We start from the raw sequence: 18,977 nt of genomic DNA, 5'->3' as shown, positions 1-18,977 counted from the left end.
TTGGATGCATCTGGCACTCTCTGCCCTAAGCAAAGAAGATTGGATTCTTGTGCATGCAAATACTCTCATTAAAGGCATTAAAAATATTGTATTCATCTGAACCCAAGACTAGCTTTTTAAGTTTTTTGATATTAAATATCAGGTGGTCATCTGAAACTCAGAGTCCTGTTCCTTTCAAGTTAATATTCAAGTAAATAAGCTGCATTTAACCTCCACTTTTTAAGGGAGTCATCTTAAATTCAGAATAATCTTCAATATGGGTAAGCATAACAGTAAATAATACAACAAACCTATAACAATAAATCTGCCATGCACTAGGTAAAGAGTTCGGGTAAAAACCTAGTTGTACATTTTAAAACTGAAATCCAAATCCAAGAGATATAAAATGCAGCAAACTGAATCACAAAGCCTGGTAAATGAACACCTTCTTACCTGGCTCCAAAAGGGACAGAAGTGTAGAAAGTCCGGCAAATGGAACAAGGCAGGGCATTTCACAAATGAGGCGCCGCCACAGAGAAGGCCTGGCTGCGGTCACCCGCACTCTGCTCTCAGTAGGTGAGGGAAAGGGGATCAGCAGGCAATATGAAGGTGTGGGCAGGTTTGTAGCAGGGCGGGTGGTTCTTGAGATAAGCTATAGAGATGTATGCAGTATGGGACCAGGGTAAAACTACTTGGAAAGGCGTTGAAGTCTTGCTATCACTGGTGAGATGCAACTCATAAGAACCTAAGAAGAGCCCTGCTGGATCAGGCCCAAGAAGGCCCATCTAGTCCAGCCTCCTGTTTCGCACAGTGGCCCACCAGATGCCGCTGGAAGCCACAGGCAGGAGTTGAAAGGGGCAGGCCCTCTCTCCTGCTGTGACTCCCCTGCAGCTGGCACTCAGAGGCATCCTGCCTTTGAGGCTGGAGGTGGCCTGTAGCCCTTCGACTAGTTGCCGTTGATAGACCTCTCCTCCATGAAGTTTTCCAAACTTAAAGCCATCCAGGTTGTTGGCTGTCACCACATCTTGTGGCAGAGAATTCCACAAGTTGATTATGCGTTGTGTGAAAAAATACTTCCATTTGCTGGTCCTACATTTCCCGGCAAACTCACTGGATGGTTCTGGGCCAGTCACTTATCTCTCTGCCTGACCTACCTCCCAGGTTTGTTGTGAGAATACATATAACCTTGTACACTACTCTGGGCTCTTTGGAGAGGGGGGGAAAAGTATAAATAATCAACCCTCACTAGTCAGCATCCCTGCCACTCCATTTTGAACCAACTGCAGTTTCTGAAAAGTCTTCAAGGGCACGGCCACACACAACACTTTGCAGTGGTCAAGCCGGGATGTTACTAGGGCACAGGTAGCTATGACAGGCTGCCTCTGCCCAGGAGGGATAGTTCAAGAGCAATTAAACCTGTGGCCTTGTGCACACTTAACTTGGGAGTAGGCCCATTGAACTCCATTCAAAACAACCACAAAGATTTGTAGGATTGGGCCATAAAAGGCACTTTAAGCATTACTCCTAAAATGCTTCAGGACTGGCGAGGACAAAGGGAAGAAGCAGCTTGCAGTCATCCTTTGAAATACTTAAGCAGCAGCACGTAACGTACTTGCGCCTGAGTTTCTTCACCTCACGGTCTTCTTCTTCTTTGAGTTTCTGGATGAAGCTTTTCAGGACGGGCATTTCAAACTTGATGTACTGAGCAACCTACGTGGACAGAGAGGGGGAACAGCAGAAGAGAGAGCTCTTGAACAACCGTTTCTGCAAGCCAATGGCGGATTACTGCATAGGCAGCTGCCTAGGGCAGCAAATTCTGGGGAGCTGCATCTTGGAGGGAAACGTTATTTCAAAAATTCTTTAAGCTTTATAAATGCCGCTGTGTAGCGGCAGAGGCTCTGCCTGCCTCCTAAACCATCACAGGAGGTGAGGCCGGGCACTGGAGGACGGCGACGAATGAGGTCCATGTGCAGAGGCCCCAAACCGCCCGCTCTGTCTCATTTGCGAGTAAGCTGGGCTTGAGGGAGGAGCGCTTTTGCCACCATCTTCCAGTGCCCGACCTCACCTCCTGTGATGGTTGAGGAGGCAGGCAGAGCCTCCGTTGCTACACAGTGGCATTTTTAGAAGTAAAAGACAGAAATAAGTTTCCCTCCCCTGCAAGCCCCCTTACTCTTGTTCCTGGGGCAGCAAATCTTTGGGCGGCCAAAAGATTAATCTGCCCGTTTTTGCAAGCATTGCATTGCCCAGCAGCAGATGATGCAAAGCTCTTCATCTAAGAGGGCAGAAGAGCTTGGCAAACACTCGACTCTTGGGCACGCCCCGTGGGGCAATGGCCATGTTCTGGCATTTCAAGATATGTCCAGGCCACACGTCACAGGAGTAAATGAAAATCAGGAGGTGGAACGAAAGGTGGCCACCTCACCACGAAGTTCGGTGCACTTGGTCCCCTTGGCAAACGCAAACTCTTGGTCCATCTAAAGCAGGGATGGGGAAACTTGGCCCTCCAGCTGTTTTTGAACTACAACTCTCACCATCCCCAGCTGTTGTAGTTCAGAGTTGTAGTTCAACAACAGCTGGAGGGCCAAGTTTCCCCACCCCTGGTCTAAAGAGTTGAGTAAGAAGAGCCTTGCTGGTTCAGTCCCAAGGAGGCCTATCTAGTGGGAAACACCTCTATCGGGCAGCAGCAATATAAGAAGATTTTGAAAGGCATCATCTCACACTGTATGGGAGGAGGCAATGGTCAACCCCTCCTGCATTCTACTAAAGACAACCACAGAACTCTGTGGCTGCCAGGAGCCGAAACCGACTCAGTGGCACACTTTACTTTACCACAAGACCAGCTCTCCTCCGCCTCATCTCCATCCTCCCCAAAGGTCTATCTCGTCTAACAGAGAGAATCTCACAAGCAGCAGAGAAAGGGGGTGGCCATCCCCAGTGGTCTGTCCCTAGCCTTCAGAGGTACACTGCCTCTACACACGGAGGCTCCATTTACCCATCACGGTTAACAGCCACTGACAGATCCACCCTCCATGAATTTGTTGAGCCCATTTTCAAAGCCATCTAGTCACATTTCTGGGTAGCAAATTCCACAAGCGAAAGCAGACGCTTCCAGCCTTACATCCCCAGATGCTGTTGAATTACAACTTCCATCTTCCAGCTGGTGATGATGGGAATTGTAGTCCAACAACATCTGGGTACATGTTGGGAACCCTTAAGAATACTTCCTGCGCGTAGCCCCAATCCTGCGGTGAATCAGCTACATCCTGCGACCCCAAGTTATATTAAATTATTAAAAGCATGTACCAGGAAAGCCATTCTAGTATTATCACTTTATTTGTATGCTGCCTTCACGCAGATATTGCACTCAAATTCACAAGTAAAGTGACAAAACCAACAGAAATATAAATAGCCACACTATAGCGACATCACACACACACCCATCTTATCAAAGGAGTTAGCAGCCACAGCAACAAATTACATGCAAAAATTGTGAGAACCAGAGCGGGCGGGGAAGCCTCCCTCCTCACTGTTCATGATTTTATAATCCTCTGTCATTTAACCCTCTTATAATTTTATAACCCTCTGTACTCCATCTGCTGCTGTCTTTTTTCTAAACCGAAAAGCCCCAAATGCATTTCATCCCTAGCTCAGCTTTAAAAGAAAACAAGCAAAGCAGAGGCATGTCTCCAACACAGCAAGAGCAGGCCCTGCGAAATCCCTTTGCAGCCCCCAAGACAACGGAACAGCTCTCACTCCACCACCCTGGGGCTGGCTTGGACTGCTGCCAATATTATGCATCGAACTGTTCTGTGGACATGACAATTCACAACCACCTAGTTCCAAATACAAGACCCAAAGCAACACAAAAACCAGACAAACAATTCCGCTTTTTTAAAAAAAAAATTGGTCTGCTTGCAGTGGCATCAATCTAGCCACTGGGTGGCAACAGAAACCTATTTCTCACCACTGCCTCCCTGAGCTTCTGGGGCTCAACAAATGCAAAGCCAAGCTGTGCAGACGCTTGGAACATACAACATTTCTTTGGCTCTTGGAGCCAATATAAAGCGGGGGAAAGTGTAGTCCACTTTGGGAAAGGGACAAAGTGTAAGATTAAAGCATGAAACTTGATCAACTCTGTACCGAAGGTACCCTAATGAAGCTCAGATGAAGACAGAGGCTTGGAAAGAAGCCTCCCCGGGTTCAAAGGGGCTGATCCTCCCCTCCATATGGGGAAGAGCCATCACTCATGGTTGCTTTGGATGCAGGTTCAGTCCCTGGCAGAATCTTCAGGTTGGAAAAGACTCCTGCCTGAAACCTCGGAGAAGATACTGCTGGTCAGTGTAGACCAGGGCTGCTCAACTTCGGCCCTCCTGCAGATGTTGGCCTACAACTCCCATAATCCCTGGCTATTGGCCACTATGGCTGGGGATTGTGGGAGTTGTAGTCCAAAAACAGCTGGGGGGCCTAAGTTGAGCAGGCCTGGTGTAGACGATACCGAGTTAAAGGGACCAATCGTCTGACTCAGTATTAGGGGTGTGCATGGAACCGGCTGGCTTGGTTCGAGTCCAGACCCGACCAGTTCGGTCCGGCACCCCCTCAAACCCCACCTCCGGCTCATTTCGGTCCGCAAACATTTTTTTTTTAGAAGGCCACGCAGAGGCCAATTGCGCAGGTGCAGCGGCCGAACGGGATGGTTCGACCCTGAACCGTCGAACCAAATAGGTTCGACGTCGAACCGGTTTGCACATCCCTACTCAGTATATGGCAACTTCCTATGTTACTAGTCCACAAGGCTGAAGCCTTGCATCTGATCATGTGAAATCTAGGGAATGTCCACTGAGATGCACTAGTTCCTTGCAAATGGCCATGGAAACCATTGCATTTTTGATTGGCCAATGAATTTCCAAACGGCCAATAGCTGTTTAGAAACCCCATGCATTCCTATGGCCATTTGGAAGGAGCCAGTGCATTTCAGTGGGCATTCCCTGTCCAGTGATCCCCCTAAGATGTGTGCACCTGCATCTGCTCACAGATTTTTTGATGTCCGCTCAATTTTAGATCCTGCTCCGGTTGAATCAGGAAGGTCCCATTCTGGATGCACGTGTGCGCACAGACTGCCTTGATACTGCCGCCCAGAACAAAATTCATTCCGCACACAGATGAAAACTATCAGATAGAACACTGTCCCTGTCCAGACAACATTTTAGGTTGTCCTGACTCTGGCCCACCACAGGATTTGTGTGCTGATTGTCCGAGGTTCACTCCCTGGTGGCAGCATCCAGGTTGGGCTGGGAGAGACTCCTGCCTAAGGCCTGGGAGAGATTCTGCTGGCCACAGTAGACAATTCTGAGCAAGATGGACCAAAGGCTTGACTCTGTATAGCAGCCTCATACACATACACCCGGTGAAGTACACTTACCTGGGAACAAATTCAGAGCTACTTCCAGAAAAATCAGGGGTGTGCCTCCCTGTCTCAATTTGCTAATTCTTCCAGCAAGGTTGCTGTACTGCTTTTAGGAATCCCTGTGTTTGTGACTGACTTAGAAGGGCGAAACAGTACGTTACGCTGGATTATGAAAGTGGCACATCAGTGCAAAGCAACTCACGTCATAAGTGACCTCTTCCACCTGGTCCTTCTCCATGAGAAAAACCTTGGACACCTGCTCACAAGGTCCCTGCAGGATCCGAGCAATCAGCGGGTAATCAGTCGCCTTCAGCTTCTGTTTTTCTGCACAGAACAGGGAGCAAAAATGAAGCTTAGGGGGCTCTGGAGAAGAGGGGGGCTCACCCCCAAGCCCATAGCCACCCGAGACTTTTACACTTGTTCACCAGGAAGGTTGACTGGATCTGGCACGAAAGCAGCTCAGTTGCATTTGATTGCAGGGTTTTATGTTTTGTCTTTAAAAAAGAGACCTCGGTGCAGATTTCCAGTACTTCAGATCCTCCCCGCTTTATTACACATCCAAGCCACTGATGCAAAGTTTTTCAATTAAGGAGAAAGGTGGCCAGATTGTGGATGTGCCGGAAAACACGATTCAGACATTATGTTGTACAAGTGTACAGATGTCTGTACACTTGTACATGCATTTGTGTGAATGACTGTACCTGTGCTCATTTTTAAAGTGAAGCTGGATACAGGCCCTTCAAATGCATGGTAGAGATAGGGTATACTTATGTACCCCATTGAGCATAACAGGTGAATGACTGTACCAGTGTACACTTGTTGTACAAGTATTGAACATAATGTGTGCATGGGCCTACTGTGAATGCTCTATGTGAAAAGAAATGGAAAAAGAACAACTCTCTCCCCTGCAAGCAGAAGACTAGCAGAGCAGGACACAGACTGAATTAGACTCTTCTCCTTGCATGCTAGTTCTTTCCTTGCAGGGCGAAGATTTTTGAAGTGAGGAAACATTCAGATATAGCAGTCCCTGCACCAGTGCCCGCACTTGGAAATGGAACAGTCCATTCTACCATTTTGATGTGTTTTAGAAAACCAAAGTAACTCCATTTTACTTAGAATACCTCACTCTAACTTAAAGTAACCCCAGCCCAGCTCAGGCCAGCTCAAGGACACGGCCTCACATGATCAACGTCATTATCTCTCTCCACTAAATTGTATCTAAAGAAACTTGCCTTGGTTCTCACAGGACAGTTTAGAAAACAGGATGCAACCAAATAAGGAGTGATCACCAGATGAACAATGAATCATTCGCATGCGTACTAGATACTTAGTCCACCATTTTGTTGCCAAGTATACTATGTCTAGGGTGTCAACATCATTCAGATTGTCTGTATAAACGTAAGATGCACCTATAACCAACTTGTATTTCAATGCAGAGCAATAGCCCATTGATTTACCTTGCTGGCTGCAGCAGCAAATAAAATTGCCTCTAATTGATCCCCACTAAGTCTGTTTGATTGGCTAAAAGGCGGACCCAGGGACGAACTGGTATTCACATCAATTTCAGGATTCTATTGCCTCCTTGGTGAGGCAGGTGTGAAGCAAAAGGGAAATTGCTTCATTGGCGGCTGCTTGTGGGAGTGAGAAAATTTGGGACACAATGACTTCATGCAAGCTGGCTGCTGTCCTCAATAGCCACGTGGCCCCTAAAATGTCTAGCCCCACCCTAAGGCCATCTTAGTGGGTTTGCAACCAAGGCAGGATTTGAACTGGGGACTTTCTGGCTCACAGCCGAGACTCTTCACCACTGTGCCACACCAGCCCGTCTCCCAAAGCCTCATTCCCCTCAGGACACGCTCACAGCTGACTCACCTCCGCTGGTGTGGACGATGTACAGGGCAAATTCCTCGGCCGAGTTCTCAATCTGGAAACAGAAGAAAGGCACAGGGGAGTGTCAGTCCCTGCGGGCACAACGTTTACTGGGCTGCCTTCTAAAGAGCTGCTGGCGGAAGATCTGCTGGGCTTGGAGAGAGCTGCTAATACATCCAGTGCGCACTCAGGTCCCCCGGGACTGACACTCCAAGGCGGGTGCTGCTATTTGTGCTCTAGGAACCAGCTCTGTCAGACAGAAGATGCTCGGCGACATTAAGGGTGGAGGAATGGGGGACAGATGGGGAACAATCCACTGAGAAGATCTCCTGCAAAACCTCTGCTGAAAGGAGAGGGCACTGCACAAGAGGAGGGCCACCTCAGAGCCTCACCTCAACCATTCCGGTGTTTGTGAACGAGCCACTGAAACCCTCAGGCCCAAAGGCACTCTTACCCCCGGACCTTGGGGCCCCGCTCCGTGGCCTCCAAGGTCTGGGGGGGCCTCGAAATGTCCAGGGGTCCTCCTGCTGCCCACCAAACTACCCACCTTTCCCATAATTCTGGCTGGCATGTGCACGGCTGGCCTCCCTCCCGCCGCCCAAGTGAGGGCAGTGGGCAGAGCGGCCACTGGGCGGTCCGTTTGGCCCAGCAGCCCTTGAGAACTGCGAAGAGCTCCAGCCGGCCTGCAGAGTTTGAACAGATTGTCGCTTGTGAGACAAGATCAGCGGTTTGGTGCAGCGGGCTTCTGGAGCCCCCCCCCCCAAATGCAGGGTCCTTTTCTTTTTTTAAAAAATGATGGGGGGGCCTCAGGCGGGGGGGCTCACGGAAGGGGTGGTCTGGGCACCAAAATAACCTAGATGTCCCCTCCTCCGAGCACAAGGGGAGGAGCCTGATCTGTGGAGCTTTTGCTTCCACCGTTTCCCGTTGCACCTGAACTTGTGGAACTGCGGTTTATTCTAACTACAGTAAGTGCACAGACCAGGAGCTGAAGCCATGATCGGGTCCTTTTTTGTTGTTGTTTTTGTTCCAATTAACTAAAAGTAGAACAAGTTACAGTTTCTCAAGTTCAGAGGTCACAGGAAACAGTGGTTTATTCAGAACCCAAAAGTTGATGCTTTCGGCCTCCTATTATTACAAATATTTTATTATTACAAATATTTGATATACGGCTTTCCAACCAACAACAAGAGTTCACAAAGCAGTTTACACAGAAAAAGAAAGAAGAATAAGATTATTTATTTATTTGACTATCATATTTATATACCGCCCACTATATGCCTCTGTAGGCAGTGGACACAATTCTCCCCCTCCAAGGGAGGGGAGCACACAAGTCTGAGGCTCACCATGGCTCATTCAATCACCTAAACCAGATGTTGCTCTTGGACTACAACCCCCATTGGCCCCAACACAATGCAGTGGATGCCTGGCATTGTAATCTAAGAACCTTAGGAGAGCCAAGGTTGGGAACCCCTGGTCTGAACTACGTTTTGTTTAAGGAGATTGTCCCAAGCAGGTCTAGATATCAAGGCAGATGCTTTATCACAGCAGGCTCATATTAGCTCTTCTTCTTCCTTGAGTAAGAGAATTCCCCAGTGGACTCCACTCCATGCTAGTCAGCAGAGAGAAACACATACCATTGGGATTCTCCACCTGGGACATCCAACGGACTCAGGTCAGTCCCGGCATGATCCATAGTAAAATTAACCAATGAGAAGCATCAAAGGACTCAGGGGGGCAGTGGTGGGGGTGCTCACCTTAAACTTGTTAAGCAGCAGCTTCAGAACTTGAGGCGTCGTCATTGTGCTGTTTATGCGGACATTTGTGACGGAGCCATATGCTGGCGTGAACACCGAAGTCTGGTGAAAAGGAGCAGAGACAGAGTCAGGAGACGAGAAGTCTGGGAGAGATCAACAGGGGAGAAGCGGGGATTTATGGTCAGCAGAGGAAGTTGCATTCGCCAGGCATTGTGGGCAAGGGTACCTTCTTGTAGAAACCAGCCGTGGAAAAAGAAATGGTTATCAGATGCAGAAGCAAGAGGGCTGTGGAGTAAATGAGTTGAGTATCAACCGGGAAAGGCCAGTTTTTGAAACAGTTATGGTGGAACTTTGCAATGGCCAAATTACATATTCTTACTATCAACATTCTGTCCCTTTATGAAATCTGGAACTCCTGCTAAGATACACAACATTTATAAAACCAATTTGCCGGGTGGGGGGAGTATTTTCTGTCTTCTTTTCTCCATCTGCCTTTTCCTTCTTCACTGACATCTATTCACATCCGATTGCAACCCAGCGATCAGGGAGGAGAGCTGGCCTTGTGGCTGCAAGCACCAATTGCCCCCTTTGCTAAGCAGAGTCCACCTTGGCTTGCATTAGGATGGGAGACCAAAACTACATATGAACCCTGTGGATATCTTGTTTATTTGTTTGTTTGTGTTTGTTTAAAATATTTCTATACCTCCCAAAACTTGTGTCTCTGAGCAGTTTACAATTACAATCATTTAAAATGTCAAATCAATTAACAATTAAAAGTCATTTAAAACATTAAAAATATTTAAAACCCAGTATTATTTTTTTTTTAAAAAAAACTTTCAATCTAATTATGATTCTGGGTGAATAGATGTGTCTCCAGTGCCTTTTCAAAAGCTGCCAGAGATGGGGAGGCTCTTATTTCAACAGGGAGCACATTCCAAAGTCCAGAGACAGCAACGGAGAAGGCCTGTTCCTGAGTAACCACCAGATGAGCAGGTGCCAACCGCAGAAGAACCTCTCCAGATGATCCTGACAGGCGGTGGGGCTCATGGCGAAGAAGACGTTCTCTTAAAATACTCAGGGCCGAAGCTGTTTAGGGCTTTATAGGTAACAACCAGCACCTTGTATTTTGCCTGGAAACGTATCAGCAGCCAGTGTAGTTCTTTCAACACAGGAGTGATGTGGTCTCTCTGATATAACCCAGAGACCAACCTGGCTGCTGCATTCTGGACCAGCTACAGCTTCCGGACTATGTACAAAGGCAGCCCCACATAGAGCGCATTGCAGTAGTCCAGCCTAGAGGTTACCAGCAGATGTACCACCACTACATATGTCCCCCTTAGGGACTGTAGCTCCGTGGAAGAGCATCTGCTTTGCATGCAGACGGTCCCAGGTTCAGTCCCTGGCAGCATCTCCAGGTAGAGACTCTTGCCTGTCAACCTGAAGAGTCACTGCCAGTCAGTGCAGACAACACTGGGCTAGATGGACCGATGGCCAGACTCCGTATGAGGCAGCTCCCTATGTGCCGATCACCCTTTGGTTTGGGAGGGGCTTACTTTGTGGTTGTAGAAGTGCCCGTTGATGGAGAAGCGATGGCGCTTGATCCGACGCTGCTCGCTCGGGGTGCGGAGGTTCCCCCTGCGGCGCACACCAACGTCGCTCCGCGTCCGCATCAGCTGAGGCGCCTCTTCTTGCTGCCCCTTGAGATCTTTGGCATCTGAAATGGCAATGAAATCAGAAGGTGGAGGAAAGGAAGCTGAACACAAGGAAAGCGGTCCAAACCCAGAACAACACCGGAAGCTGCCTTACGAGTCAGACTCTTGGTCCATCTAGCTCAGTCTTGTCTACACTGACTGGCAGCAGCTCTCCAAGGGGGTAGGCAGGAGTCTCTCCCACCCACCCATGAGATGCTGGTAGGGATTGAATCTAGGACCTTTGGTGTGCAAGCATATAGAGGCTCTACAGCCCCATACCCCAAGAAAGGGGAAGAGATTCCCTAAGGGAATATCTTACAGCATGCACATGTAGTCTCCCATTCAAAGGCAAACCAAGGTAGACAGTGCTTAGCAAAGGGGACAATTCATGATACTATCTCTGCTTCCCAAAATATTTGCTACAGAGAGGAGAGGCTGAATCCCAGCTAGCGGGCGGGATGAACACACAAGGTAAACCATGCACACACTTCTCCTTTTCTCTCCCTGACTGGTGCTATTGAGAACATCACCACATTAGCCCTGCTGGAGCAGATGGAAGGTCCATCGAGCTTAGCATCCAGCTTCCAACAGAGAGCAGCCCTATGCTTCCAGAAAGCTCACAATCAGGATACTAAGAATCAGGGAAACATGCACAAAACTTCCACCCCCGCCTACTTGTCCTAGGAAGAGGAGCATTAAGGACCACCTTGCAAGCTTCTCCTATGAAGAAAAGCATCTCAGCGTAGGATTACAACAGCTCACAATTTCTACGGAGCCTTCCTTTTCAGGAGCTTTGTCTCCGATGACCAGAAAATGCATTTTGGATGGAGTGTGTCCAGGTTTTCCATTAAAGCAGATTTGTGCATCTGAATTTCAATCTACCAGCAGTTGCAAATATGTGGGTCGAGTGGGGAGATGGAAGGTATGCTGCTGTTGTTTTAAAGTGGGAATAGAGACTGGTAAATTGCTTTATGGAAATACACTCCTCCACTGAGCTGACATTCTGCAAGCAAAGGTACACATTCTTGGTTGAAACTACAAGGTCCCTGAAGGCCAATTCAACTTTGAGGAGGGTTGAGCATGCTGGGTTCTCATGCAGCCAACATTCAGCTGCAATTGTGGCTTTTGTGAGCCGTGTGTTGGAATGCTGCCACTATCCGGAGATAAAAGTCACGGCCAGAGTTTTGACTACCAGACACGCCATTTTCAGGCTTCTCTAGGAATCAGGGTCTCTTGGGTGCCATGTGCAACAAATTACAGCCTTCTACGTCATCTGAGGATTCCTTAACAATGCTGGCACGCCACATACAAAGCCCAGAATCTGTATTTACATTATTGTGGAGAGCGTTATTGTTCTGGTTATTCCCTGCTAACTGGGCAAAGAGACACTTTTAGGAACACAGGAAGCTGCCTTCAACTGAGTCATACCCTTGGTCCATCTAGCTCAGTATTGTCTACACAGACTGGCGGCAGCTTCTTCAAGGTTGCAGCAGGCAGAAGTCTCTTCCAACCCTATCTGGAGATGCCAGAAGGGAATCTGGGACCTTCTGCAAGTGATGATTCTCTTCATATTAAGCAGAGGGAGAGCAACTGTCTCTGTTCCGCCCTAGCATAGCGTCCCTCCAGTGGCTGTTTCTGGTGTCTATCTTGAGTTTCTTTCTAGACCGTAGAACCTTTGGGGACAGGGAACCACCTTCCCCACCTGCCTGCCCCCCGCCCCCCCCCTCGTAAACCACTTTGAGAACTTACTTTTGTTGAAAAGCAGTAAATTACTACTACTGCAAGTAGTAGTACCGTAGTAGTAATTTTTGTCATACCATCTCCGCAAGCTGAAATTTCTGTGCAGGCAGGCAAAGAGCTATTAGAGCAATTAACCAATGGTGACCTGTTGTCCAAGTCTACATCTAAGCATTAAAATAAACTGATTTTTTAATGGCAAGCGGGTTTTTTGCTTACATAAAATTCTTTATATGTTGGTTAGCCATTTTGAGGGTTTTACTGAAAATGGAAAACAGGATATAACAAATGCAAAGAGACTACAAAACTGCTTCTTGCCAACTTGTTGAGGGTTTGAAACAGGAGCTGATGTGGGAAGGCTGTTTCATGGTGCGATCCAAAATCCAAGTGAGAATTTAAGGAGCCCATTAAAAATGGATTAAGAAGGATTTCATTATCTTCTGAGTCCAGGCCAGGCAAGCGACAGGAGTTCTACGCCAAAGGTCAGCTATTCATAGCGCTGCATGTTCCTTTATAAGTCCATGCACAAAGGGACACGGCACTACGAACAAGCCGTTAAAACGAGAATTGTTCACCCTGCCTTTCCTCCAGGGCAGCGTGCTTTAATTTGGCCACTTGAAATCAAGTAAGATGTGAACCCAACACTTGGAGTGGGTTTCACAACTCAGCTGATTTCAAGCAAGTAGGTTAGATAGATCAAGACTGGTCCGTCTGGACATCGCAACCTATCACTGTTCTTGAAGAATTTCTACCAGTTGCATCCGATTGTGCAACAACACATGCAGAATAACTGACAGAAGGCAACGTGGCAGTTTTGTGCGGAGGAAAGGGCAGAGCCAACGAGAAGAGGATGTGGGGAAAAGTCATAAGCGATTATCAGAAGATAGGCAGGATCCATGTCGCTTGGGGGCCTCAACTTAACACTTACTGAATGGTTTCAACCATCAAAGTTCAAAGAGCTTTCTGAAATGACAGGCAAAAACCAAATCTGCCCCTGGTTGTTTCCAGGCTACACACTGCTTTCAATGAGAAGGTTCTCAAAGCAGTTTTCGAGGAGGAGGAGGAGGAGGAGGAGGAGGAGGAGGAGGATTCCTGACCCCAAAGGGTTCACAGTCTAAGAAGGCCCTGCTCTGAGGGCCTCAGCCAAATGAGGTGAGGCAGGTGATTCCTAGGGAGAGGGCCTTTTCAGAGGTGGCACCTCGTCTGTGGAATAGCCTCCACAGTGAGGCTTGCCTGGCATTGTCACTTTGTTCTTCTAGATGCCATTCGAAGACCTCTCTCAAGCTTTTAAAATTTGATTTTAAAACCTTTTTGAAATGTTTTGTACTGCATTTTGTAGTTTCAATTTTGTGTTGTAATTTGTTTGTCGTCTTTTGTGTTTTTATTGGATGATTTTTCCTGTTGTGAGCTGCCCAGAGAACCATTTGTTATGGGGCGGCTAACAAATAAAGATTTTTATTATTATTAGTTCCTGGTCTATGGACTCATGCCACTCTTTCGCACCTGACTCTGGATCGTGGACTTCAGGGTTCTCGTAAAACACACACACAACTAAAGCAATCGGGATGAGGCGAGGGGGCTCTTGTTCCACCCCCCACACCACATCCCCAATCCCAGAATCTGCTATTAGGTGCAGAGGGAGAAAAGAAAGAGCACAAAAACGTGAATGTTTTCACTTCCTCAGCTAAGAGCCGCTTCAGGCGGGGCAGGGTTTAAAGGCAGCAAATTTGCACGGAGAAAAAGTGTCCGCACCTCCTGTGCCCCGATCCAACTCTGGCCCCACAGCTGCTTTTTAAGGCGGGAAATCCCAGAACAAAAACGGGAGTTCGCCCTTGTTCCACAGGACTGATAATTATGCTGCCATGATGATGACCAGAGGGGGCCGGGTGGCTTATCTGGTTACCTACATTTCTGTTTCTAAAAGAAAAGCCGTGACAAAGCTCAGATTGGAGAGAGCTTTGAAGCTCCCCAAACCTGTGTGGTACCTTCTGTTTTCTTAAACAGGAAGACTGAGCTCTGCTCACGCAGCGATGGGGGGAGAGACGACCAGAGCGCCCAGTTTGGAAATGTTTACTTCCCCATGGCAACCCTGCTTAACAATGCTTTCTGTTATTCTCTTTCTGCAGAGGCAAGAGCTGTTGTTGCCAAGGAAAGGGGAAGCAGAGCAAGTTCCTCCACACCACAGTCTGTGCGTTTGGCCAAGGGGAGGGGGAGGCTGGCTCTGTTTCTCATGCTGGTCACATCGTGAACTCGGAGAGGACTCGGAGAGGAAGAAAGTAAGAGCGCCCAAGTTCAGCCAGCGCTGGCAAAAACCACCCAGGCTCCACAAGATCTGTGATGTGCACAGCTCCCTCCCTCCCTCCCGTCCTGTTGAAGCATATCTTTTGGCCCTCCTGGTAAAACAGATTTTAAACCACTTGGTATGGCAGCTTAGAGGTGAATCCTTTGCTTCTATGGGGAGAAGTTACAGAAAAGTAACATTCCTGTTTAAATTTATAGTTTTAAAGCTTTGAATTTTTAAGTTTAAGAATTGTTAAATATATTTTTAAATTGTGCTAATTGTGCTAATGTTTTAATTGTGCTGTTCTAGATTGTGAACCATCCAGAGATTTGCATATGGGGCGGTACAGAAATGTGCAAAACAAACCAACTCCTACTACAAGTACGAATTTTTAGGTACCGCTCTTCAACCCAAGTTCTCCAAGCGGTTTGCATAGAAAAATATGCAATACATAAATAAGATAGTCCCCTGTCCCCAAAGGGCTCACAATCAAAAAAAGAAACACAAGCCAGATACCAGCAACAGCCACTGGAGGGATGCTGTGCTGGGGTTGGAGAGGGCAAATTGCTCTTCCCCTTTTAATTTGTTTGTTTTCCAAAATGGCTCAGGGCGGTTTACAACAGAATAAAAACAAAACAAAATCAAAACTGTAAAAACAGAATAAAACCAATTAAACATTCAAACAGCTAAACAACCCTGGATAATAGAAAAGAATCACCACTTTAAAAGGGTGCCTCTTTGCACAGTTAGCAGGAGTTAGCAAACTAACCAACATTTGGGGACACCAGTGTCTGGTATCAGGTTTTGAACATGTGAAGCCGGACTTGTGGTCGCAAGCATAAATGGACCCCTTTGCTAAGCAGGGTCCACCCTGGTTTTCATTTGAATGGGAGACTTACATGTGTGAGCACTGGAAGATATTCCCCTCGGGATTGGGCCACAGCTCAGTGGAAGAGCCCCTACCTGCTTGCATGTGGAAGATTCTAAGTTCCCTCCCTGGCAGCATCTCCAAGATAGGAGATGAGAGAGACTCCTGCCTGCAGCCTTAGAGAAGCTGCTGCCAGTCTGGGTAGACAATCTTGAGCTAGATGGACCAAGGGTCTGACTCAGTAGAAGGCAGCTCCCTGGGTTCCAGATCATTGATCCATCTAGTTCTGCACAGAGTGCAGAAATCAAATAAATAATAACAACTCTGACTGGCAGCAGCTCTCCAAGGCCTAGGAAGGGCCCCTTCCATCACCTGCTACCTGATCCTTCAACTGGAGGTGCCAGGGATTGAACTGGGGCTTTCTGCATATGTGGAGTAGACATCACCTTATTGAGCTAAGGATTCTTCCCCACCACACAGGAAGCTGCCTGACACCCAGTGGGACTGTCAGTTCCCCTAGCAACGTGTTGCCTGCACTGACAGGGTTTAAAATGTTTAAAACATTTTAGGGTTTTAGAAAGGGATCTTCCTTCGGTCTACCTGGAGCTGCTGCCAGGGATTCAATTGGGGGTCTTCTTTTTAAAGTGTTGATTCTCTTGTACTGAGCAGGGGGAGAGCAACTGGCCCTATCCAGCCCCATCACAGCATCCCTCCAGTGGCTGTCGCTGGGTCTTTTTAGCCTGCGAGCCCTTTGGGGACAGGGGGCCATCTTTACTTATTTTATTTCTCTATGTAAACTGCTCTGGGAACTTTTGTTGAAAAGCAGTATGTAAATATTTATCATTGGTCCTATTTCTTGGCACAGCACAATAGTATACAAGGATTCTGGAAAATTGGCACAGATCATTTATCTAGGATTAGACTATGGGGAAGAGAGTACTGGGGAAATCCATTAATTTTGTTCCCTTTGGCTACTGAATCATTAGACATTCTTGCACAGAGGTGGTGTAGTGGTTAGAATGCCAGACTAGGACCAGAGAGACCCGAGTTCAAATCCCCATTCAGCCATGAGACTGGCTGGGTGACTCTGGACCAGTTGCTTCTCTCTCAGCCTAACCTACTTCACAGGGTTGTTGTGAAAGAGAAACTCAAGTATGTAGTACACCGCTCTGGGCTCCTTGGAGGAAGAGCGGGATAGAAATGTAATAATAATAACTATGCCTTTCAGAAATAATGCAAGTAAAAGCTCCAAGTAGGAGACTCCCAGCTTTACAGTGGCAAGGACCCCAAGCCCCCTGTCAAGACTCTGTGGTTCTCCCCACCCCACCCCACCCCCAGTCTTACCAGCTCCACCATCAGGCCCATCACCGTCAGAAGAGGGTTCGGCGTCTGTTACCTGAATTTCCGGTAAGGTAGCAGGCTTTAGGACAGACCTGATTGTAAAGGAAGCAAAGCGAGAACATTCAAACAAATGTACAGACATTCTCCAGGTCTTCTAGAAACGTGGACTGATGCAACAGATCCTAATTTGAGTTTGCAATCAGTTAAAAAATTGTTGGCTAAATTGGTTAATATATTTGCCTTTCTGAGATAGGGAAGGAAATGCAGGATTAAAAGACTGTAATTTAAGCAAAGTGCCTAATCCAAGTCTCCCATTCAAGAGACACTTCACAGCTATCTGTCTTCAGCAACCTCTGATGATGCTGGTCAATTCACTGGGTCTTTGTGCCCTCAGATTTTAGCTCCGTCAATTAAAATTGGCTTCCACAAAATTGCCCCCCTGTATCTTTTCCCCCAACAAGTGAAAATGTCTGAGGGCCCCAGACAGTTTTAAGGGAGAAGGCAACCAGAGGGAGAGGCAAGCTGGTCTTGGGGTAGCACGCATGACTTGTCCCCTTAGCTAAGCAGGGCTCTGGGAAGAGCAGAAGGTTCCAAGTCCCCTCCCTGGCAGCATCTGCAAGATAGGGCTGAGAGAGATTCCTGCCTGCTACCTTGGAGAAGCTGCTGCCAGTCTGTGTAGACAATACTGAGCTAGATAGACCAATGGTCTGACTCATTATATGGCAGCTTCCTGTGTTCCTATGAGGAAAGAGCTAAAACTTCACCCGACATCTGCCCCTTTTGCTCTGAATGGCCAGACAGCTTTGGGGGAGAATTATATGGAGGAAAGAACCATGGAGCACCATACAGCAGGAGTTCTCAAAGGTTGGTCCCCAGATGTTGTTGGACTACAACTCCCATCATTCCCAGCCACAATAGCCTTCGAGGACCCAAATTTGAGAACCCTGCCATACCATATTTACTTGAGGCTCTAAACACCATTCAACAAGTTATATAGCCAAGCTAGGTGTCAGGGTTAACATTTTTGAATATTTCCCCACAGAAAAAGCTCGTTGCATGTAGCAAACTAAAACAGGGGCAGGCCTAGACGAAACCCATCTCCCTGCAGTGCTAGTTTTCTGCATGCAGGGAGTTCTATGGAAATGAGGCACTGCATTCAAAAATGCAGCTTCCCTCCACATCTACAGTCTGAAGTGGTTCAGTCCAGAATTCTGTCGTCTCATTTGGTGGCAACATCTATGGCAGATCTGTGCCACGTTAGCAGCAGCAGAACTTACCAAATAAGTTCCAAATTATTTGTTTTCGTATCAGAGGCTCCGTTGCCATCCAGACTGTAATTTCCCTCCTGCGCAAACTCTTTTTTATTCTGCATCCTGTCATCACTGAGATTATAGCGTTCCATAAACAGATGGAATCAAGGCCTATCATGCCAGAGATTGTTGAGGTGTGTATTATGCAGTCTCGGCGTTAAAAGTGACTTTGGGGCTAAAGATGACCTGGCCTTTTAGCTGGCTGCGTGCAATTTCCTACTCGAGAAGAGCAGGATGAAACTCCTGGCTGCTCAGTGGTAGAGCATCTGCTCAGCATACAGAAGATGCCCAGTTCCATTCCTGGCAGCATCTCCAGGTAAGGCAGGAAAGACTCCTGCTTGAGACCCTGGAGGGCTGCTACCAGCCTGTGCAGGCAATACTGACCGAGATGAACCAAGAGTCTGACTCAGTAAGAGGCAGCTGCATATATGTTCTCTCCTCCCCATGCCATTTATATAATCAAGACCTCACTTTTCTAAATTAAATTACGATCAAGGCATTTCAAGTATCAACACAAATGCAGTTTAAAACACACACACACACACACTCTCTCTCTCTCTCTCTCTCTCTCTCTCACACACACACACACACACACACACACACACCAAAAAAAATACCAGAACCAAAACAAAATAAAGAGCACATTAAGAGACACCAGATCTTTTTTTAAAAAAACCTCTTGCTTGAAGGCAGCCTTTTCCAATGCCCCCATTGAAGGCAGTGAGTGGGGCCTGGGGTACCTC

The 18,977-nt window shown here is 47.4% G+C and overlaps 1 protein-coding gene across 2 annotated transcripts in view; it reads right to left on the bottom strand.

Annotated features, from left to right (window-relative positions):
* RASSF2 (Ras association domain family member 2) overlaps positions 1-18,977 on the bottom strand; it is a 50,388-nt gene that overhangs the window by 11,436 nt on the left and 19,975 nt on the right. For both annotated transcript variants that reach the window (XM_053270038.1, XM_053270039.1), the window contains exons 5-10: positions 16,928-17,016; positions 10,560-10,720; positions 9,007-9,108; positions 7,256-7,307; positions 5,586-5,707; positions 1,592-1,689 (exon numbers count right to left, since the gene is read on the bottom strand). In XM_053270038.1, coding sequence (XP_053126013.1) covers positions 1,592-1,689; positions 5,586-5,707; positions 7,256-7,307; positions 9,007-9,108; positions 10,560-10,720; positions 16,928-17,016 — 624 coding nt within the window. The remainder of the gene's footprint in view (positions 1-1,591; positions 1,690-5,585; positions 5,708-7,255; positions 7,308-9,006; positions 9,109-10,559; positions 10,721-16,927; positions 17,017-18,977) is intronic.

The sequence above is a fragment of the Hemicordylus capensis genome, chromosome 8, assembly GCF_027244095.1.
Source record: "Hemicordylus capensis ecotype Gifberg chromosome 8, rHemCap1.1.pri, whole genome shotgun sequence".
NCBI lineage: Eukaryota > Metazoa > Chordata > Lepidosauria > Squamata > Cordylidae > Hemicordylus > Hemicordylus capensis.
The sequence above is the reverse complement of the archived record's forward strand: the minus strand, read 5'-3'. Positions and strand labels throughout refer to the sequence as shown.